The sequence below is a fragment of the Sorex araneus genome, chromosome 2, assembly GCF_027595985.1.
Source record: "Sorex araneus isolate mSorAra2 chromosome 2, mSorAra2.pri, whole genome shotgun sequence".
NCBI lineage: Eukaryota > Metazoa > Chordata > Mammalia > Eulipotyphla > Soricidae > Sorex > Sorex araneus.
Window position 1 is genome coordinate 51521226 of NC_073303.1, and position 21750 is coordinate 51542975.

General features: G+C 64.3%; 1 protein-coding gene across 1 annotated transcript; it reads right to left on the bottom strand.

The window, feature by feature from the left end:
• Window positions 1-903: 903 nt before the first annotated feature.
• UBASH3A (ubiquitin associated and SH3 domain containing A) lies at window positions 904-15473 on the bottom strand. Its single transcript, XM_055124415.1, has 14 exons — window positions 15361-15473; window positions 14316-14369; window positions 13151-13337; window positions 12412-12610; window positions 10071-10240; window positions 9161-9369; window positions 8005-8128; window positions 7400-7499; window positions 5757-5879; window positions 4825-4917; window positions 3129-3273; window positions 2542-2648; window positions 1812-1921; window positions 904-1041 (listed from the first exon to the last, which is right to left on the bottom strand). The coding sequence occupies exons 1-14, from the start codon at window positions 15471-15473 to the stop codon at window positions 904-906; spliced, it is 1872 nt and encodes a 623-aa protein (XP_054980390.1).
• Between the last annotated feature and the right edge of the window lie 6277 nt (window positions 15474-21750).

Below are 21750 nucleotides of genomic sequence, written 5' to 3' on the forward strand. Positions count from 1 at the left end.
AGCCTGACATGTGTGCCCATGTAACTGCAAGCGTGTTTATGTATGTGGGTGCATGTGTTTATGCCTGTGCAAGCGTGTGCATGTTCATGCACACAGTGAGTGTGCAAGTGTGTGTGTGCACATGTGTGTTCATGCATTGTGCATATGTGTGCAGTTCACACATGTGTGCCTGGGTATTTATGCATGTGCCCGCGTGTGTTCATGTGCATGCGTGTTAGCGCATGCATGCATGTGTGTGTGTATGTGTGTGCGTGTGCAAGCACAGCCTGTGGGTGCCACGGTCCGGGAGACTGGTAGCAGAAACGGCTCCTGAAGTTACCGCCCGCCATGCCCGCGCGACCACCTTCTCCTCAGCTCCATGGTGTGAGCGGAGCCTGCACGTGCCCGAGTGGCCTGGGACCACCTCTCGTGAGGGGACTGAGGCTTTGGTGTCCCCTGGACGCTCCGGCTGTGTGCCCAGGTAGGGGTGAGGGCGCACATGGCACACAGCCTCGCCGTCTCCCAGCCGGGCAGGTGCAGCCCCACAGCTGTGGAGACGCGGGTCCGAGGCAGAAGGCCACGTGGTGCTGGGACTGCTGCCCGGAGCGTGGCACGTGGGCGAGGCCCGAGCTTCCTCCCCCTCCCCCAGCCCTGCCCAGCACGGCCCCCCGGAGCCTGCCCGCAGTGGCCCTGCCTTGCTGAGCCCGTGTGCCGGGCATGTGTGCCGGGAGGGGTCGAACCCGACCCGGGCAGCCCTCAGGGCTGGACGCGGCCCAGCAAGGAGTCAGGGGCCCAGGCTGGCACGGAGGGGCTTTAATCCTGGATCTCGGACCTGCCCCTCGGGCCACGCGCAGACGGCGGCCCCGGCGGGCAGAGCCAGCTGGAGCAGCGTCTGTCACGGGCGCCCCGGGGCTGTGGGCGCGGCTAGGTGCCCAGGACCCAGTTTCTCCAGCTGAAGGGCGCGTTGGCACCATGGGTCAGCGTCTTCGCGGGCGGAGGCCGCAGCTGCCAGGTCCCTGCCTCGGCGTCCTCCTCGCAGAAGCACATGCCCAGGGCTGGGATCTGGGGCGGAGAGCCCGTCACTCCTGCTGCCCGCCCTGCCCGACCCCACCCTGCCCCTGTCCTGCCCCGCCCCCGCCCTCACCAGGGTGGGCTCCAGACACACCTGTGGGGACCGTCCACACCAGGCGGCCCCCAGCAGGGCCGTCCGGAGGGACCCACGGCCAAGGGCAGCGAGGGCAGGGAGAACCCTCTGTGGGTCAGCTCTCCACCCTGCACCTCTGCGACCCCGCACTGCCCCGTGGGGCCCCGGGCAGCCTGCTCAGAACTGTCCCCGCCACACCAGACCTGCCCACTGCCCCCGCCCAACCCCTGGACAACAAGCAGAAGCCAGGTGGGAGCAGAGGGTCCCGGGCAGGCCGGCCGTGCACGCAGCTGGCCCTCGCCTGGGGGCGCTGTGCTGTACATTCCTGCATGGAGCAGCCACGGGCAGCGGGCGGGCCCTGGTGGGAGCCAGGTGGGGCGACCCCCGCGCCTGCACTGTCCATTCCGCAGCCCTCGGCGTTGGCCCCGAGAGCTGTGGGGGGAGCGGGAAGGGTGGACGCTGGCCTGCGAGGCCAGTGTGCCCGCGTGTCCGGCCCAGCTGGGCGGCCCCTTCCCGGCTCAGCCCGCCCGGGGGCCGGAGCCCGAGGCCAGCCCGGCCTTCCGCGGCCTCTGCAGAGCGCGTGGGAGTGGCCCTGTCCCGGGCCCTGTCCTGTCCCTCAGGTGGCCCCCCGGGGCCGGGTGCCAGGGAGGGTGCTGGGGTGGGCCGGGCGGGTGCGGGCTGCACGGACCTTCCTCACCAGCTGGCCGAAGTCCGCGCAGTCCCGGGGCGGCAGCTGCAGGAGCGGGCGCGTGCAGGAGTCCAGCGTCGAGCCGTGGGCCACGACCAGGATGACGCCGGCTGCAGGGACAGGGCAGGGCTGGGTCGGGCCGGGCAGAGGGTGCCACCCCACGTCCAGCCGAGGCATGGGTTCTAGATCCTTCCCCGGGGCTCGGCATTCTCTAGAAGCAGGAGCTCCTCCAGCTTGTCTGTGCTGGGGCCACACCTGGCGGTGCTCAGGGCTCACTCCCGGCTCCGCACTCAGGACTCGTGTGGCGGTGCTCGGGGGTGCCAGGGAGGCCCCCAGGCCGGCTGCGTGCAAGGCCGACGCTCTGGCCCCAGATGCACCTTCCTCTGCGTCACGTGGGGTCCCGGCCGCGCAGACCCCAGGGCAGGGCGGGGTCCCAGCCGCCTCCCTGCGTGCTCAACCTGTGCCTCTCTCTGGGCTGCATCCTGTCCTGCAGGGCTGGGGCCCGGCTCACTCTCTGCGGCCCAGGCAGGACCCCGCACCCGGGGCCCTTCCTCCGCAGGGAGGTGGCGGCCGGCCCTGGGGCTGTGCGACCCGCTTGGGCTTGGCCAGAGCAGCTGAGGGGGACGGTGCGCCGCGGGGACCCCGCCCTGGCATCAGGGCTGAAGGCCCACAGCCAGGCGGGGGAGTCGGACCCTCGGAGCCCGGCCCCCCCCACCGCCCGTGCGCTCACCTTCCGGGGGGCTGCAGGAGAGCACGTGCTGCACGCTCAGTGCACACCTGCCCACGAACTCCTCGTAACTCTCAGCCGGCAGGAGCGAGGCGAGCGGCACCGCGGGCCTGGGGGGCGGGAGGGGGTGGGAGGGGTCAGCGGCCGGAGGGGGCGTCACACCGCTGGGTCCCGGCCCGCCAGGCTGCAGGGGAGCCTGGCTCTGGGCCTGCTGCAGACCACCCTGCCCCCGCAGGGGAGGAAGCCGGGCGGGCGGGGGGACCCCAGCCCCGTCCCCGTGGCCAGGCCCTGCCCGAGTGGGTGAGACGCTGAGCCCGCACCCCCCCCCCCTCGCCTGTGGACCTCACACACTGCTCTTGGGGGCTCCTGGGGACACCCCTGGGGGGGAACGGGGTTGGTCTGGCCCCGAGAGATCTCTGGGGCCCCGAGCTTTGGGGCTTCACGGCTCTGGGCCTTTGCGGGCAAACCTCCCTCGGCCACAGCCGGTGGCTGGGACCCACTTGGGCCGGCGGAGGGTCCCCGCGGGCTCCTGAGGGCTTTGTGCAGCCTTGGCCCGGCCCTCCACCCTGCGCGGTGCTGGCCCGACCCACCGGTACTCGGTGCTGACGCTCAGGCTCGCCTCCCGCAGCTCCTCCGGGGCCAGGAAGCGCGGCACGGCTCTGCCCGCCTCCCACTTGGTCCACTCGAAGACCCCCGGCTCCACCTGGATCTTCATCCTCCTCTCGAGCCTGAGCTCTGGGTCGCAGGGCCCAGCCCGTCAGTCTGGGTGTCCACCGCTTACCCGCCCACCCCGGCACGGGGACAATTTCCTGACAGCCCCTGGGCCAGACTGGGGGCCCCTACTGGAGCACTGTGGACCCCACAGCTGGGCCTGTCCAGGGACAGGATGGGAGGAAGAGCTGTAAAGTAGGACTGTCTGTTCGGGGACGGGAGGGCGCAGCGGGGGAGCTCAGGGCTCGCTCCTGGCAGGGCTCAGGGGCCCAACGTGATGCCGGGGACTGAACGGGACCCGCCACGTGCAAGGCAAGTGCTGTGAGCCCGTCTCTTCAGCCTGCAGGTGTCCGGGGCTCCGTGGGGCGTGGGGGCCCCGGAACTCCCCAACCCCGCCATGCACGGGTGAATCTTGTTCTGTGTAGTCAGGTAGCAACGGGCAGATCCAAGAGTCCCGGCAGAGACAGTTCCCACTGCCCTGCTCCGTGCCCCGGGATGTTAGGAGAAGCCTGAGGAGGACACGCTCAGAGGGGTGCCGGCCCCGCCTGCTGCTGTTAGGGCCCGCCACCCTTAGCGTGGTGCTCCAGGCACAGGGAAGTGCAGTGCTCCGGGTGTGAGGTGAGGTGGAATGCTCCAGGTGTGAGGTAAGGTGCTCCAAGTATGAGGTCAGGTGTCCCAGATATAAGGTGAGGTGCCCCAGATCTGAGGTGCAGTGCTCCAGGTGTGAAGTGAGGTGACCTAGGTGTGAGGTGAGGTGACCCAGGTGTGAGGTGAGGTATCACAGGTGGGAGGTGAGGTGCCCCAGATCTGAGGTGTAGTGCTCTAGGTGTGAAGTGAGATGGCCCAGGTGTGAGGTGAGGTGGCCCAGGTGTGAGGTGAGGTGGCCCAGGTGAGAGGTGAGGTGGCCCAGGTGGGAGGTGTGGTGGCCCAGGTGAGAGGTGAGGTGGCCCAGGTGTGAGGTGAGGTGGCCCAGGTAAGAGGTGAGGTGGCCCAGGTGTGAGGTGAGGTGGCCCAGGTGGAGGTGTGGTGCTCCAGGTGTGGTGCCCCAGTGTGAGGGCGGGTGCTTCAGGCATGCGACACTATTTCCTGGATGGAGGCTTGTCCAGCAGTACCCGCTGGCTCCTTGTCCTCCTGCACGGGATAGTCTGTCCCCACCCACCCCCTCCTCTGAGCGAGACCACAGCCGGGCACTTCCTGTCAGTCTGAGCGGGCGCTCTCCAGGGGGCGCGGAGGGCGTTTTCTCTGAAGAGGGGCTGGCATCCCCTAAGTTCAGGAACCTCAGTTCCTCTCTCGCCGCCCCGCCCCCAGCCCCGATGGCATCCCAGCCCCCTCCCCAGCCTCCAGGGGCTCCCCCGTTCCCCTCGCACAGGCCCTGCCCTCTGCCACCCCACAGGACGCCCCTCTACTGCAGCTGTGCCCTCAGCCAAGGTGGGCAGGGGCGCGGGGAGGAGTGGTGCCCACTCCCTGCCTCTGCAGGGGAAGGTCAGCGGGTGGCGCTGGACAGCTCCCGGAGCAGGCGTGCTGACCCGCCGTGCTGCCTGTGGCCATGTCTGGCCGCCCGGACTCAGCACCCACCTTCGAGAATGTGCTGTGCCGTCTGCACGCAGCGCAGAGCTGGGGACGTGAAGACAGACGCGATCCGGACACCGCTGTCCCTCAGGGCCTCCCCTGGGGAGAGAGCAGAGGCCTTCCTCTCCGAGCCGCACCCCCGCCACCCCTCACCCCCCCCCCCCCCCCGCCCCGGGCCCAGCCGGGAGGGGACCGCGCGCTCTGGGGCAGACAGCCGGGCCCTGGACTCAGCCCCCGAAACCAGGGCCGCGAGACGTCAGAACCCCTCCCACAGCCAACTCTGCGTCTCGGGGTCCACACGCCTCCCTGAGCCCTGCCCGAGTCCCTCACCCCCAAGCAAGGGCCGGCCGAGTCCAGAGACACACAGGGTTTGTGTGCAGGAGGCTCGCGCTCCATGCCCGGCACTGCTTGGAGCACCGGAGGAGTGAGCCCTGAGCACTGGGCTGGGAGTAGCTCCTGAGGTTGGGTGTGATCCCCAAGCCAACCCCCTCCCAAAAAAGAAAACTAACCCAACAACCTGGCCCTCCCCCAGAAAAGCAGAAACAACCAAAAAACCCCAGACAAACCCGACATCTAAAGCCGGACGAACCCAGCAAGCCCCCGAGACGCGGGGCAGCCCGAGGCTGCCCTGGATGCAGCCGGGGGAGGTGGCTTTCCCGTGTCAGATGCTGCCGGGGCACACTCGGCCTCGGTGACCCCGTCCCTCCTCCCAGCCCGGGGCGAGTCCTCGACCCCGCCAGCCCCACAGCCCTCTGCCCGGCTCCCCGCAGCAGCGGGCGTGTCCCAGGGGCTCAGCCCGTGTGAGCACGGCTTCAGGGTCCTTCTGGTCCGCCAGCGTCTCCCCAAGTGGGGATACAGTCCCCTCCCCACCCCCGCAGCCCAGCGGCCTCTGGTGGCCACTCTGTTCCCCGAAGGGGCTAGATCCACCCGCCACGCACCTGCCATCCGGGCCTGGAAGCTCCCGCAGGAGGACAAGGGGGGGTCGCTCTCAAAATCCTGGAGCCCGGTGCTCCGCCTGGGGAGACTGCTGGGGAAGTTGAGGTCAGGCCTGTGGTACCTCCCTGGGGACAGGCAGGCAGGGTCAGGGCACAGGCGCCCCCCGGAAGCCTGCCCGGAGCTGAGGGTCTCTGTGGCCTCAGGGCCTGCTGGTGCTCAGGGCTCACTCCTGGCAGTGCCGGGAAAGAACCCAGACGGCTGCGTGCAAGGCGGGCGCCTGACCCGCCTCCTGTCGCTCTGGCCGTGTGTGGGCCCTTGACGGCGTGGCGTCCCCGTCAGACATGCTCCAGGAGTGGAGAGCTCGGGACTCAGCCCCCGCTGGGATACTCTCCTCCCCAAAGGCCAAAGGCTTCAACAGGCCTCCCTGAGGGGCCCACATGCCCACACGCCCCCACAGCCAGGAAGTCCAAAGGCTGCCTGTGCCGCCTGTTTGTGGAGGCTCAACACACACCCACACACATCACACACCCACACACATCTCACACACCACACATACCCACACACCCCACACATCACACACACTGCACACCCATATGTACCACACACCCACAGGTACCTCACACACCTCACACACACCACACACCTCACATACCCCCATACTTCATAAACCTCACACACCTCACACACCTCACACACCCACACACATCACACACCCACACACATCACACACCCACACACATCTCACACATCTCACACATCCACACATACCCACACACATCACACACACTGCACACCCATATGTACCACACACCCACAGGCACCTCACACACCTCACACACACCACACACCTCACATACCCCCGTACTTCATAAACCTCACACACCTCACACACCTACACACACTACATACCTCACATATACACACTTCACAAACCTCACACACTTCAAACATACCTCACACATACCTCACACATATCACCACACCCCCACACACTGCACACACCTCACACACTGACACGCACTCACATACTGACACACACTCATACCCTCACAAGGAAACTCTGTAGACAGCATGTAGCCTGTGTCCTTCCCCACACCACACTACACCCCCCCATGCACATCTCACAAGCCCCCCACTCACACACATGCATGCACTCAAACGCATTTACACACACAATTAACATGTATTCTGTCACATGCATACACAAGCACACAATCACACATACATCTACATACATGCACACACACGCACCCCCATACTATACATACATACATACTGACACACACCCTCATTAGGAAGCTCTGTAGACAGCATGTAGCCTGCGTCTTCCCCCACAAAACACTTACGCATCCCCCATGCTCAACTCACAGTCACAACCCCCACTCACATATGCACACAGTCATACACATTTATACTCACACAATTCACATGCACACACACTCATGCACACACACGCACTCACATGCACACACATGCACTCACACATACTCACATGCACACATACGCACACTCACGCGCACACAGGAGCCCCGTGGACAGAGATACCACCTGGCCCCACGCCCCCTCCCGCCCGCTGAGGGAAGGTGCTGGGGTCTGGCAGGCACTGAGGCGGCCCCTGGGTGTGGCCTCGTCTGGCGCTGCCCACCGTCGGGGGTGACGCACTGCTGCAGCCAGGCCTTCCCGAAGATCTGGTCCACTCTCTCCCCGTGACGCACCACCAGCAGGCTCCTCCTCGCCACGGCGGCCTGCACGGGGACACGGTGCCTGAGCCTGCCCGGCTGGGCCCGGCAGCCCCTCACCTGAGCAGCTGTGCCCAGCTCGTGCCACCCGCGCCCAGCCTTGTCCCCTCGCCTGGACACGCCCGTCCTCGCCGCCTCTCCCAGGAAGGCGCACCCTTCGAGTCGCCCCCCCACCCCGGTGGGCTCGAGGGAGCCTCGGGGGCGCCCCGACCCCACGCTGAGGCCTGGCCTCTCCCTCCCGCCAGGCCCTTCACCCCCTTCCGCAGCAGCGAGCCCGGGGTGCGGCCCGGTGCAGGGGGACGTGGGGCCCTCTGCGAGCCGCCCCGGCCCTGAATGAGCCCAGGGCTGGCGAGGCTGCTGGGGGGGTCACACAGCCCTCCTGAGACAGCAGGTGCGGGCACCCAGGCCTCGCCCTCAGCTGGGTCCCGAGGATGCTCGGCCTTGCTCGGGGCCGGGCGGGTCCGTCTGAAACCCCGAAGCTGCGCCCCAGAGGCTGCCCCATGGGCCCCACCTGCCAGCTGCTGCTCCCCGTGGCCCCTGCGGTGGGGCCCTCCTGTGGCTCCCAGTCCCGTCGGCTCCGCGCCTCCCCGTCCTTCCTGGAGCTGGGCTCAGACGTGCGGCCGAAGGTGTAGGTCCTAGGGGAGGAGAGCACGTGGGGGAGGGTGTAGGGGTGTGGATGTGGGGTGTGGGGTGTGTGTGTTGTATGTGTGTTTGTGTGTGTGTGTGGGGTGTGTGTGTGGTGTGTTTGTATGTATGGTGTGTGCGGTGTGGTGTGTGTGTGTTTGTGTGTGTGTGGTATGTGTGTGGGGTGTGTGATGTGTGTGGTGCATGTGTGGTGTGTAATGTGTGTGGTATGTGTGTGATGTGTTTGTGTGTATGGTGCGTGTGTGGTGTGGTGTGTGTGGTGTGTGTGGGGGTGTGTGGTGTGTGTGGTGTGTGGTTGTGATGTGTTATGTGTATGGTGTGTGTGGTGTTTTTTTGTGTGTGTATGGTGTGTGTAGTGTGTTGTGTGTGGTGTGGTGTGTGTGGTGTGTGTGGGGGTGTGTGGTGTGTGTGGTTGTGATGTGTTATGTGTATGGTGTGTGTGTGGTGTTTTTGTGTGTGTGTATGGTGTGTGTAGTGTGTTGTGTGTGGTGTGGTGTGTGTGGTGTGTGTGGGGGTGTGTGGTGTGTGTGGTGTGTGTGGTTGTGATGTGTTATGTGTATGGTGTGTTTGTGGTGTGTGGTGTGTGTGTTGTGTGTTGTGTGTTGTGTGTGTGGTGTGTGTGTGGTGTGTATGTGTGTGTGTGTGTGTGGGAGTGGGGGTGTATGGTCTCGGGAGAAGGTTCGTGACGGGAGGGGCAGTGGATGTGCAGGGAGGGAAGTGGGTTCCCGTGGGTGCTGGTGCTGAGTATGTGCGTAAGGGTCAGACCATCACTGCCCCCACCCGCGACCAAGCCCCCTGCCCCCCGCCCGTCCTTTTGTGACGCATCATCGCCCCATGTCCCACCCCAGGTGCCGTGAGGGGTGATTCAGCAGGCCGTGCACGGGGCTGTCCAGTCCCACCTGGCTGGTGTCCTCACAGGTGGCCTGAGGGGCAGGGAGAGACCAGGATCCACACGGGCCAGGCCCCACGAGGCCACCCATCGGGACAGACCCTGGGGGTCCCGTGCTGGGTGTGGCCCTCACCTGTGCTTCACCCAGGTGTCGCTCTCACTGGCCCGCTCCGTGTAGTTCTCAGGCAGGAAGCCCCGGCACCCCGTGCGGTGTGACGTCCCTATCACCCAGCCCTCGCTGGCTTCCTCCTGCTGTGTGGGGTCCACGAAGACGAGGTCTCCAGGACTGAGTGCCAGCTCGTCCACGTTCTGGGGTCTGTACTGGTACAGGGCCCGCAGCGTCTGGAAGAGTCGTGGTGTCTTGCCTCAACACTTCGGAAAGACTTAGAAATTAGCTGCTTGTCTCTCCACCTCTCCATCCGCCTGCTCGTGAACCTGTCTACCCACCTAGTTCTCATCCACCCATCCACTCACCCAGCCAGCCAGCCAGCAGCCATCTGCCCATCCACCCTCTGCTCCATCGTCCTTTCATCCATCACCCACCCATCCATCCACACACCCATCCATCCATTCATCCATCCATTTATCCATCTATCCCTCCATCCATCCACCCATCCACCCATTCATCCACACACCCAACCATTCATCCATCCATACACCCACCCACCCATTCATCCACACACCCAACATCCATCCATCCATCCATCCATCCATCCATCCATCCATCCATCCATCCATCCATCCATCCATCCACACACCCAACCATTCATCCACCCATCCATCCATCCATCCACACACCCGACCATCCATCCACACACCCGACCATCAATCCATCCATCCATCCATCCATCCATCCATCCATCCATCCATCCATCCATCCATCCATCCATCCATCCATCCATCTGTCCATTTGTCTGTCCACGACCCATCCCCTGGAGCATGGGCACCCCTGCACTTAGCCCCTGGGTGGAGGGGCCCCGCCTGCGTCCCATCTAACCGGCCACCCCCGTCGAGGGCGTGCAGAGGCCCCGGGGCCCACTCGCCTGGTAGTGCACGAAGCGCATGTCCCTGGAGCAGAGTGTGGCGGCCCACTGGCAGCCGAGGCTGGGCGGCAGGGCCCTGGCCAGCTGCTCCAGCGTCCTCTGGTGGTGGGGGTAGAACTTGTGCGCCAGGGTCAGGTGGAGCTGCTTGGAGGCCGGCTTCACGGTGCAGTCTGTGGGCGCGCAGCCAGGAGGGTCAGCCGCCGGCCCCACCCGTGCTCCCCGTGGTCAGGCGCCCCGTGCCAGACCGGCCCCGAGAGAGCCGGCTCTGCAAAGCCTGTCTTCAGGCGGCCCCCGCGTGGCCCCGCGGCTGCGCCCCCCACTCGCTCGTTTTACTTGTTCTTTTACTATCTGGGTTCTGGGCCCCTGGGGTGTGCTCAGGGCGCCTCCTGGCTCTGTGCTCAGTGCTCGCCCCTGCTGGGGCTCCAGGGATGACCCAGACTGGCCGCACCTGGGCCTGTGCTCAGCCCACCGAGTCGTCCCCTTCCTGGGGCCTCTGTTTTATTTGATTTTATGTTTTGGATTTTGGGGTCACGCCCAGTGATACTCAGGCTGACTCCTGGCTCTGTGCTCAGGGTTTACTCCTGGCAGTGCTGGGGTTCGGACCCATGTCAGCTGCATGGGAGGCCAGCGCCCTCCCCACTGTGCTACCTCTAGCCCTTCCCACACTCATACACCGGGATGATTGCACCCATTATTTTCTTTTTAGGGCCATGCAGTGCTCAGGATGCCTGGGGCTACTCCCTGAGACACTCAGCCCGGGCACTGGGGGGCTGGGGGCGCTGGCTCAGGCGGGGCTGGCACATGCCCGAGACACACTGCCTCGGCAGTGAACTGTGCGGGAGCACTGGCCCCTCCGCCACCTCCACCTCTCGGCGGCCAGGAGCTTGTAGGCAGAGACTCAACACGGGGAGTTCACGGTCAGCCAGCAGGACGGTCACCGGGCAGAGGACAGGCTGGGGTGGGGGGCGCAGCCCTCGCCCAGGGCACCGAGCACTCGAGCGTCAGAGCCTGGCAGGACCCCCGCTGCCTGGAGGGCCTCCTTGCTGGGCCCAGGGAGAGAGGGGGGCTTTGGCTGCTGCTTGGAGGACACGGCGGGCTGAGCCAGCACCCTCCCCGGGACCCCCAGCCTCCGCCTCAGCCTGGGGCTGGCACTCGGGGAGAAGGGAGTTTCCCTGGGGTGGGGTGAGCTGGGGTATCGCCTCTTCGAGGCTGAGCCCGGAAGCCACACCCCTGCCCCACAGTCAGCCGGTTATTTCCCCGCAGCTCCGGCCTCGAGGGGAGAAGCAGACAGCGGGGTATGAGCACCCCAGTGCATCCACACACAGCTGCCGTGTCCCCTCCTCGGGGGACCATGTCCCGGGCAGCTGCCACCTGACGGAGGCCTGGGAACCCAGGCATGCCAGGACCTGCTCCCAGATGGGGTTGTGGCCTGACCAGGGCCACCAGCACCTGAAGTTCATGCGCAGCTCTGGCTACCCCCCAATCCTCTCCCTGCTGTGGTGGTTTTGCCAGTGCCCCGTCCCTCCGATGCACCTCTCATGGCCCAGGGCAGAGAGCAGGGCCTGGCCCCAAGGATACGCTCTAGGACCAGGCACACACTCTAGACCCCAGGATATACTCTAGAACCTGGTATTTTCTAGACCCAGAGAGCACACTCTAGAACCAGGCACACACTCTAGATTCCCAAGGACACTCTAGAACTAGGCACACACTCTAGATCCCCAAGGACACTCTAGAACCACACACACAGTCTAGATTCCTAGGGACACACTCTAGAGCCAGGCATACACATTAGATACCCAAGGACACTCTAGAACCAGGTACACACTCCAGAGCCCAAGGACACTCTAGAACCAGACACACACTCTAGGGCCCCAAGGACATGCTCTAGAACCAGGTACACACTCGAGACTCCAGGGACATGTTCTAAAACCAGGAACACACTCTAGAGCCCCAAGGACAGTATAGAACCAGACACACATTCTAGAGCCCCAAAGACACTCTAGAACTGGACGCATACTCTAGATCCCCAAGAACACTCTAGAACCACACACACAGTCTAGATTCCTAGGGACACACTCTAGAGCCAGGCATATGCATTAGATCTCTAAGGACACTCTAGAACCGGACACACACTCTAGGGCCCCAAGGACATGCTCTAGAACCAGGTGCACACTTGAGACTCCAGGGATATGTTCTAGAACCAGGAACACACTCTAGAGCCCCAAGGACATGCTCTAGAACCAGACACACATTCTAGAGCCCCAAGGACACTCTAGAACCAGGCACACACCTTAGACCCCAGGGCATCCCCAAAGCCCCATGTACCCTGGGCGCCTACCTGCCAGGAGTGCAGCTTCAGAGGCAAAGGTCATGGCGAGTTGGCGGAGGACGTCGGCTGGGCCGTCGGGCACAAAGAAGCCCAGGTAGCTGATGGAGGAGTGCAGCTCCAGCGGGAGCCGGGCGGGGAAGCTCCCCAGGGCCCTGTCGCCTGCTCTTCGGAGCGCCTCGTACAGACACTCCACCTTGTGGTCCTCGCACTGAGGGCAGAGAGACGGAGCTCACCTGGGGACCGGCCCCCTCGCAGCCCCGTGCTCCACGCCAGGGGTAGGAGCCTTGGCGTCGGGATACCTGGGAATTCCTTCCTGAACTCTCTGTGAAGTGCTCAGGCTGGAAAACGGCACCATGTGACACACCAGCTCCCAGTGAGGCCCACAGCCGCAGCTGCACAGCTGCCTTGGCTGAGGCCATGGCTGTGCCTGCAGGGCCCTGTCCACTCCTGGAAGCTGCCCTGGTCTGAGGCCACTGGTGGACCTGCCCCCACCCTGTCGGCTGCAGCCCTGCAGCCTGCTGGCACCAGGCTGCTCTCCTCACCACACCACACTTGGCTCCTGCCCTCTGTCTCACCCCTGCCCGCTCCCGGCAGGTGTGGTGCCCCCCGGGCCCGGAGTGTCCCAGGCTCTCTCAGCAGTCGGCTCCTAGCCAGGGGCGCCTGGCCAGGAGGTGGTCTCCCACCCCTGCGCCAGAAGGGTGACCGCAGCTGCCGTGCGGTGGGGCCGGGCCCCTGGGGGCCGACTCACCGTGAAGAAGTCACAGAGCGTGATGTGGGGGAAGACCTCGTGGGCGCGGTTCCGGGCGCACTGGCGCTGGCTGTCCCTCCAGAAGGCCTGCAGCTCCCCCAGCAGGGCGCCCGTGGGGCACAGGAAGAGGGCGTACTCCTGGGGGATGGGGTCGTCCAGGGAAGGGTCGTCGCCGTGGCTGTGCAGCCTGGAACACAGGGCGGCCGCTTGCACGCTCGTCCCCGCGGGGACGCAGGGGCCCGGGAGCGGGGGCGCAGATGGCGCCCAGCCCGGGTCCTGGTGCTCCCTGAGCACGGGGCGGGGGCACCTGTCCCCCGCACTCGACCCACGCTCGGAGTAGGAAAGCCAGAGGCAGAGGCAGTCGAGACGAAATGCAGGCGTGGCGACCGCGTGCTGCTTCTGCCCAGAAAGTCTCTCCCGCCAGGAGAGGCCCGGCCCGGCCCGGCCCGGCTCATCCTGCCCACCGCAGGCCACTGGCTTCACGCCGCGGGGCCGTGCCAGCGTGCGCCAGGGGCCCGGCACCCAGAGAGAAGGCGAAGCCGCGGCCAGCAGCTCCCCGGGGGGCGCGAGCAGGACGTCTGGGCGGGGAGGCAGCGAGCCGGAGACAGCAGCCGGGCCTGGCCCCGCTAGGCGACGGGCTGGAAGCGTTTTCACTGACTCGGGAAGCCATGGTGGGTGCAGGGCCAGCGCCGGGCGGGTGCTGGGTGCAGGTGACCGTCCTCAGCGGAGGGCGGCCTGGACGGGCCTCAGCCCACGCAGGCAAAAGGGCTGGGGAGGAGCGCCCAGAGCGTCCAGCCTGGGGCCCCAGTGAGTGACCCCATTTCAGAGCGTGCCGCCAGGGAGACAGCGGGGCGTGGGGGGCTGCCGTGGAGGAACGCGGACTTGGGTGGATGGGGGCCGGACCCACAGCTGAGCTGCTGCCAGCGGCTCGAGGCCCCGAGCCTGGAGGGGCCCAGCCCGCCCGGTCGCCAGCTGATTTCCCCACAGCGCTGCTGGGGCTCGGGCGGGGGTCTCACCCCCACCCCCAGCCCCCTCAGGCACTGCCGCGCCAGCTCAGGAATCGCTTCCACTCTCAACATGTCCGACCCCCGCCCCACGCTGAGAGACCCCCGCCCCAGCCTCCCCCGCGAGGCCCTGGCACGCGCAGCCCCCAGTGTCCACTCACCAGTCTGAGGCCTCCTCCACTGTCCTCCTGCCGGTGGCCGCCAGCGCCTTCAGCCTGCAGACAGCAGAGGGAGCGCTCAGAGACCCTCAGTTTCTGGGGAAGTGGGGTTCCCTGCAGCAGTGCCGAGACCCCCGCCCGGGGCTGACGGCCTGTGCAGGGGTGTGGGGACTCCCGTCTCCCAGTTCTGGCTCATCTGACTCACACCTGCAGTCCAGGGCTGACCTGGGGCTCCCCAAGCCTGACCCCGCACCCCCGACACGTGCCCTGTCCAGAACCAGACAGACCCGAGGTCTCCCCTCCCCGGCTCTCAATGCAGCCCCTGGCCCACGAGCCCCCGGGACCGCCCGAGTGGGGAGCAGGTGCGCCCCTCACGGCCCCGCCCTGCGGTGGGTCTCTGCATGTCTCCCCAGGGTCCCTGGCTGTGTGTGGGTGCCGCCAGGGCCCCCTGGAAACGCAGCCTGGACACACCCTGCGAGGGACGCCTCCACCTCCGGCTGCCTGGCGCTGCAGTTCCGTGGCACCCACGGGAGGTGGCCCCAATGGGAGCGTGTCCCAGGGAGGCCCCGGGGCCACGTGAGAGCCGGCCACGGCGGGAGGGAGAAGTCTTCTCAGGGCCAGCAAGGTCCACCTTTGGGGCGCCCAGACTGACCTCTGGCTGTAGGGCAGTGCGTGGGCTGCCCCGACCTCTGGCCATGAGGACCGGCCCAGGATCACACAGCCCTGGGTAGGGTCCCCTAGGGGAGGCCCAGCCCTGACCAGGGAGGGGGCCGGCTCCGAGCATCGCCTGGCCGGAAGCTGACAACCTCAGCAGGTTGCCTCCTTGCACACGCGGGCTGGGGCCAGCCCTGCCCTGGGTTCCATCGCCCTCTGGTTCAACCAAGGGACCGCTGGAGACTCCGGCCGGGCCCAGTGGGTGTCACCACGGAAACACCTTCTGGGGGCTCCAGCACCGGGGCCAGGCGGCCTTTCAGAGTTGACCGGGCGCCCGGCGGTGGGGGAGCTGGGGGTCGCGGCCAGGGCGGGCAGCAGAGACCCGGGTACTCACGCGGTGTGCGCGGGGAAGCCCAGGGCCAGCAGGGCGTCCAGGAGCGAGGAGGAGGCACGGCCGCGGTGCTTGTTGGAGACCTTGGCGTAGAGCTGGGGCTCGGCGGCCGCCATGGCTTCCTGCCTGCAGGCTGCACCCGCAGATAAGGCGGAGCAGCGAGCCCGCGGGAAACCTCAGGCCCTTTTGATCCCCCCACGAGAGCCGATATCCTGTTTGCCCGGAGCTCGCGGGGTGCTGGGGCTCAGGCCCGCTGCACGGGGCCCTGGGTCCTGGGCCTCCTGCAGGGCGAGGTCGGCTGCACTGGGGCTGGGTTCCTGTGGGAGCCGGGGCCACCCGAGTGGGGCGGGGGCCAGGCGGGGGTCTCTGCGGGGCCGGGCTCCCGGGCCGCCTCGGTCTTGGCTTCCTCTTTTATTTATTTTGCTTTCTGGGTCACACCCGATGCTCAGGGGTTACTTCTGGCTCTGCACTCAGGAATGACTCCTGGTGGTGCTCGGGGGACCCTATGGGATGCTGGGAATCGAACCCGGGTCGGCCGCTTCTTGCAAGGCAGAACGCCCTACACACTGTGCTATCGCTCCAACCCGTCTTGGTTTCCTTGGTTTCCTCTTGACGTCAGGTCACACTCACCCCAGCTCCCTGCGAGCTCTAGAATCTTCCTTTTCGGTTGACAGTGATCTGTCGATTTAAAGAGAGCTCCCGGTGCCTAACACACAAGCAGAGAAGCCCGTGGGGGGCGTGTCTTCAGCTCTGTGGATTCTCCTAACGTGGCCCGCCACACTTGCCTTTCCAGGACCAGCCACAAAGCAGGGGTCCTCAAGCTGGGGTGCTGTGGCCTCACCCCCGACTGTGGTCCCAGCCCTGAGTGGGGGCTGCTCGCTGCTGCCTCTAGTGGTGAAATGCGGCAGCGCAGCAAAGGCCGCCTGCTCCAGCGGCTCCCAGACCCCTGGCTCCAGAACCTGCCGGAAGCCCAGCCGGCATTCCCCCCCCTCCCCCGCCCACGGGGGAGCCGTCCTGTTCACACATCTTGCGGTTTGCTCCTTTCCACAGCCACGTTTTTGCTTTTGACCTGGCATCTCCCCCCAAGCTGCATGTGTTTTATTTTTTTTTTTTTAATTTTGTCTTTTTGGGTCCCACCCGGCGATGCTCAGGGTCCCTCCTGGCTCTGCACTCAGGACTTACCCCTGGCGGTGCTCGGGGACCCTAGGGGGCACTGGGAATGAACCCGGGTGGGCCGCGTGCGAGGTGAACACCCTCCCCGCTGTGCTGTCGCTCCGGCCCCTGCAGGTGTGGTTCACCCACGGCCGCAGCTCACGCGTGTTGGAGCCCCCAGTCCTACAGGGACGCACGCCTCGAGGCGGCTGTCCACGCACGGGCAGCAGGGACAGGGCCCCAGACGGTGCAGATGGGACAATCTTGTTTAAACGTGACTTTAGGGACTGGGCACAGCCGGCCTGGCACTCGCCTGGCACGTGGCCAGCCCCCGTGCTCCTTCTCTGGCCCCCCACCTAGGCCCCCAAACCCACCTGCAGTGATTTCTGAGTATCCTGACTCCGAAGGAGGAGAGAGCAGGCCGGCTGTGTGCGGCCAGGAGGCGCGGGGGTCGGCTGCGGCCTCCTGACCTCTCACTGGACACACAGGTGGCTGGGAAAGAGGCAAACCGAGAGATGCGTGAACAGAATGGCTCCCGCTGTGGCGGGGGGACAAGCCCGGCTTCCGGCAGGTTCTGGAGCGGGGTGGGTGGGGTGGTATCTGGGAGTGCTGGAGCAGGTGGGCCTGCCAGCACGGCCTGCATTGGCCAGCACGTGGCTAGTCCTCCGAGGAGCAGATGCTTCTCTGCAGGGAAAGGAGCTAGGGACTCTCAGACCCAGTCCCAGTCTAACCCGGGCAGCTCCTGATGGGACTTGACTGGGGAGTGTGTTAATCTAGCGTTATTTTTGATAATATTGAGTCTTCATGAATTTGTAGATCTTCTTGATTAATTTTGGTAATGCTTTATAGCTCCCAGTGTATCAGGCTTCTATCGTTCACTTTATTCTGACGTCTTACATGTTTTTGAGGTTATTTGATTAATAATAATTTCTAATTTTTCCCACCTTTATGTAATTGATTTTTCTCATCAGTCAGTCATCTTGCTAAGTGTGTCCTTCCTTCTCTCCTTCCTCCCTCATTTCTTCTTCCTTCCTTCCTTCCTTCCTTCCTTCCTTCCTTCCTTCCTTCCTTCCTTCCTCCTTTCCTCTCCTTTCTTTCTTTCTTTCTTTCTTTCTTTCTTTCTTTCTTTCTTTCTTTCTTTCTTTCTTTCTTTCTTTCTTTCTTTCTTTCTTTCTTTCTTTCTTTCTTTCTCTCTTTCTTCCTTTCTCTCTCTCTCTTTCTTTCTTCCTTCCTTCCTTCCTTCCTTCCTTCCTTCCTTTCTTTCTTTCTTTCTTTCTTTCTTTCTTTCTTTCTTTCTTTCTTTCTTTCTTTCTTTCTTCTTTCTTTCTCTTTATCTCTTTCTTTCCTTCCTTCACTTTTGAGCCATACCCTGTGCTGCTCAAACCTTATTCCTGCCTCTGCACCCAGGATAAGTCCTGGTGGGCTTGGGACACTATACAATGTTGGGGACACCAACCCATGTCAGCTGTGTGCAAGGCAAGTGCCTTAAGCACTAGAATTTCTCACCCTCCCTCATCTTATACTTTGCAGATTTTCTGTGTCTGCGGCCGTGCGAGTTCCTGATAGCAGCAGGCCACATAGCTCCTGATGACCGTGTGACTTTCTCTCCCATCACAGTGCTCTGGCCTTAGGGCCACCCTGTCAGGAGTTGGCTTTCTGGTACTTTCCCTTGATCAGATTAAAGAAATTCCTCTTTCTGCTTAGTTTACTGAGGCGTCTAAAACGTTTCTTCGAAGGGACCAACTGCCTCCCTGCTGTCTCCTTTAGTGCATGAGCTTTTTTAGTTTATTTTTTTATTGATTCACCATGAGGTACAGTAACAAAACTTTCATGTTTGAGCTTCGATCATACAGTCATCCAACACCCATCCCTTCACCAAAATCCCCAGTATCCCCCGCCCCCATTCCACACCTCCCCCGCCTGTGTGGCAGACAGCTTGCACAATACTCCCTTTCTCTACTTTGGTTACCCTCGGTATTCTGAGACCAGCCCCCGCCACTCAAACCTGCCTGAAAGGCAGCGCTAGACGGTGTGTTTTGTGTCGCTTGTTATGGATGCAGTGTAGTGTTGTGTCCATGTGTAATGCTGTAGGAATCCTAAACATCCACGAATTAGGGTCTGAAGAGGTCGCTGCAGCAGGTTGCTCAGGTCCGGGTTCGTTTGTGTGTCTCTGGATCGTGGCCGTGTGGGAGCTTAAGTAGATGGTGGCTGGACGTGGCGTCCTCTCTGAGTCCCGTGGGGCGGGGGAAGGAGCAGAGCCTGCTCCTCCCTGTCCCGCCAGGCCTGGCGTCTGCCGCCACCGCCACTCGTACCTGGGGCTTCCCGCTGACTTCTAGAAGATGGGGCCGCCAGGGCTCCCAGTGGGCAGGCGGAGGGACGGCACCTGCCCCCGCCTGGAGTGACCCAGCGGAGAGGCCTGTTTCGAAGTCCAGGGCCAGCTCAGCCGCAAGTTGCTCGGTCTGAGGTTTGTGTGTCTTAGTGCATGAGCTTCTTTGGGCCCATGGACCCTCCTTGAACCTGAAGCCCACCTTATTCTCCTGCCGCGGACCCTCCCCTGGCCATACTAAGTGATGTGTTATGTATTTTGCTGGGTGCAACTTGCCGAATCTTGGTTGTGAGCTTTTGTGTGGTTTGCCACTCGGCCTGGCCTGTTGGTTTCTGCTTCTGTAGTTTCTCGCCTGGTTAGTTTCAGCGTTCGCAGAGACCAGCCCTTCTGGTCTCCTTTGGGTGCTCCTGGTGTTATCACAAAAGCTCCCCTCCCGGGAGCCCCCCGGGGCCTCTGCATCCCCCCCGGCTGCCTCTCTGCGTCCCTGACACTTTATTTCGAAGTCTGAGCACCGATTTGCAGATAAGCTTCTGAGCGGCTGCGGGAGGCCGGCCGTGGGGTTAGCTCGAGCCTCGGCCTGTCTCTGAGCTGAGTAGAGACCCACCCACGGACCCTCCACATGCCCTCTTGGGAGCGGCGTCTACACTGGCTCACAGGGCCTGAAATGCTCAGGTAGAGGCGGCCGGGACAGGCCTCTGGGCCTTCGCATGGGGCTGACGACACAGTGTCCTTTCAGGCCTCCGAGCAACAGAGGGCAGGTTGTCCCCTGGGCAGGTGGGGGGCGGGAAGCCTCAAGCCACAGCCGTGGATGAGCACCGTGGATGAGCACCGTAGATGAGCACCGTGGATGAGCACCGTGGATGAGCACCGTGGATGAGCACCATGTCCGTCTCTGCCCGCGGTCAGTCCCTAACCAGGCGGATCTGTGCCCGTGTGCTGGTGGGTGGCACGGGGGCTCCCAGACCCTCGCATGTGTGTGCTGCGCCCCCGAGCCCTGGTTTGCTCACCCGACAGCTGGAGCCGAGTGCCCTGGCAGCCCGGTGCCCCCAGCCGCCCTCCCGGACACTGGGGCCTTCTGGGCGCTCCTCCCGGCTCTCGGACCTGAAGGCTCTGTGCGGGAACCCCGCCCCGCCCCGCACACACTCGGATCTCAAGGACCCTTTGTCTCAGGCTGCAGGTCACAGATGGCGTGGCAGGAGCAGCCCCCCCCCCCACTCTGCTCCTCACGTGTCACCGTCTGGGGGCACACGTGGCCACTTGTCCCTCAGCCTGGAGATATCTCTGGGTATCCAGCACCCGGTGCTGTCCCTGCACCCAGCCATGGTGAGGTGTGCACAACCGCCCGGAAGGAGCAGGCCCTGCGGTGGGACCCCCTGATCTGCAGTGCAGGTATGGGTGGGCTCTGTGCCCGGCAGCTGCTCATGGGCGCGTGGGCGCTGCCTCGCTCAGTGCTGTGTGCTTGGACCCCCTCCAGTGCCTGGGCGTGTGGGAGGAGGGGCGGCCACGTGGGATCCCACGCGAGGAGGGGGCGGCCACATGGGGTCCCACGCGAGGAGGGGGCGGCCACGTGGGGTCCCCGTGGCTCCCGCAGGTGGTGTGTCCCAGAGTGCTCACCTGACCGGCCCACTAGCTGCTGAAGCCCTGCAGTCCCTGCCCCGGTTTCCGTGGCCACCTGATAGCCACCTCCAGGTCCGGTTACAGCGGCCGCGGTGATGCCGCTGGTGACGGCTGGGGCTGGTGGGAACAGCCTGCTGATTGGCTGAGCCCCTCGGCAGCAGGGTCCCACCACCTGCCTCCAGAATGGAGGAGGAGATGCGGGGAGCAGTGAAGGATGGAGCCTCCTGACATGGTGAGTCCAGGTGGGGGCTCTCTGCGGGCAGCACAGCCCTGGCCGCTCCCAGGGCCCCTCGCCGAGGCCCGAAGCCCGCACTGGCCACACACTGGGAACGGGCGGCAGCGAGTGCCCGGGCCAGACCAGCTGGAGGTGTGTCTACTCCTCTCTGGAGTCCTCAAGGTCGTGACGTGAGAGGCCTGGCCCAAGCACTGACTCCGGGTTCAGCAGGACCCGGGATGACAGGGGGACACACAGGTGGGGTCACCAGCGAGACAGCTGGGACAGTCAGACAGCAGGCAGGCAGGCAGACAGAGAGACAGACAGACAGACAGATAGGCAGAGACAGACACGGAGATAGGCAGGCAGACAGATAGATGGGCAGACAGACAGACAGATAGACAGACAGACGGGCAGGCAGACAGATGGGCAGGCAGAGAGACAGAGAGACAGACAGGCATATGGGTAGGCAGGCAGACAGACAGACAGACAGACAGGCAGGCAGACAAACAGATAGATAGGCAGGCAGGCAGACAGACAGACAGACAGATGGGCAGACAGACAGACAGACAGACAGACAGACGGGCAGGCAGACAGACAGAGAGACAGACAGGCAGATGGGCAGGCAGGCAGACAGACAGAGAAACAGGCAGACAGGCAGATGGGCAGGCAGGCAGACAGACAGAGAGACAGACAGACAGACAGATGGGCAGGCAGGCAGACAGACAGACAGATGGGCAGGCAGGCAGAGCAGAGCAGCTGGCGGCTGAGGCCTTAGGCTGATGGCGTGTCTGCAGACCCCGGGCCCCGGTCTGGGAGGAAGTGGGTCCTGGGTCCCGGCCTGGTCCCGGGTTGGAGCCTAACTGACATGTCCTCCATCCCATCCTGCCGAAAGTTGAGGGCAACTCCAGGCCCTTTGACCTCTTGGCCACACCAGGTAAAATTCTCGGGCGGGAACCAGAGCCCAGGCGTGGCGGGGGCGGGGCGGGGGTTCCCAGTGCCCCGCCCTCTCCCTTGGCCCAGGGCTGGCCACTGTCCTAACTAGGTCATGCTCAGGGGAGCCGGCTCAGGCTGGTCCTCGGGC

Bases quoted from the DNA above. Each gene is read 5' to 3' on its own strand.
- UBASH3A (XM_055124415.1), bottom strand. From the start codon at position 15,473: ATGGCGGCCGCCGAGCCCCAGCTCTACGCCAAGGTCTCCAACAAGCAC. The intron at 4,918-5,756 runs GTGCGTGGCGGG...CTCTCTCCCCAG, and splicing joins CTTCCAGGCCCGGATGGCAG to GGGAGGCCCTGAGGGACAGC. The intron at 1,922-2,541 runs GTGAGCGCACGG...CTGTCCCTGCAG, and splicing joins CTCCTGCAGCCCCCCGGAAG to CCGGCGTCATCCTGGTCGTG.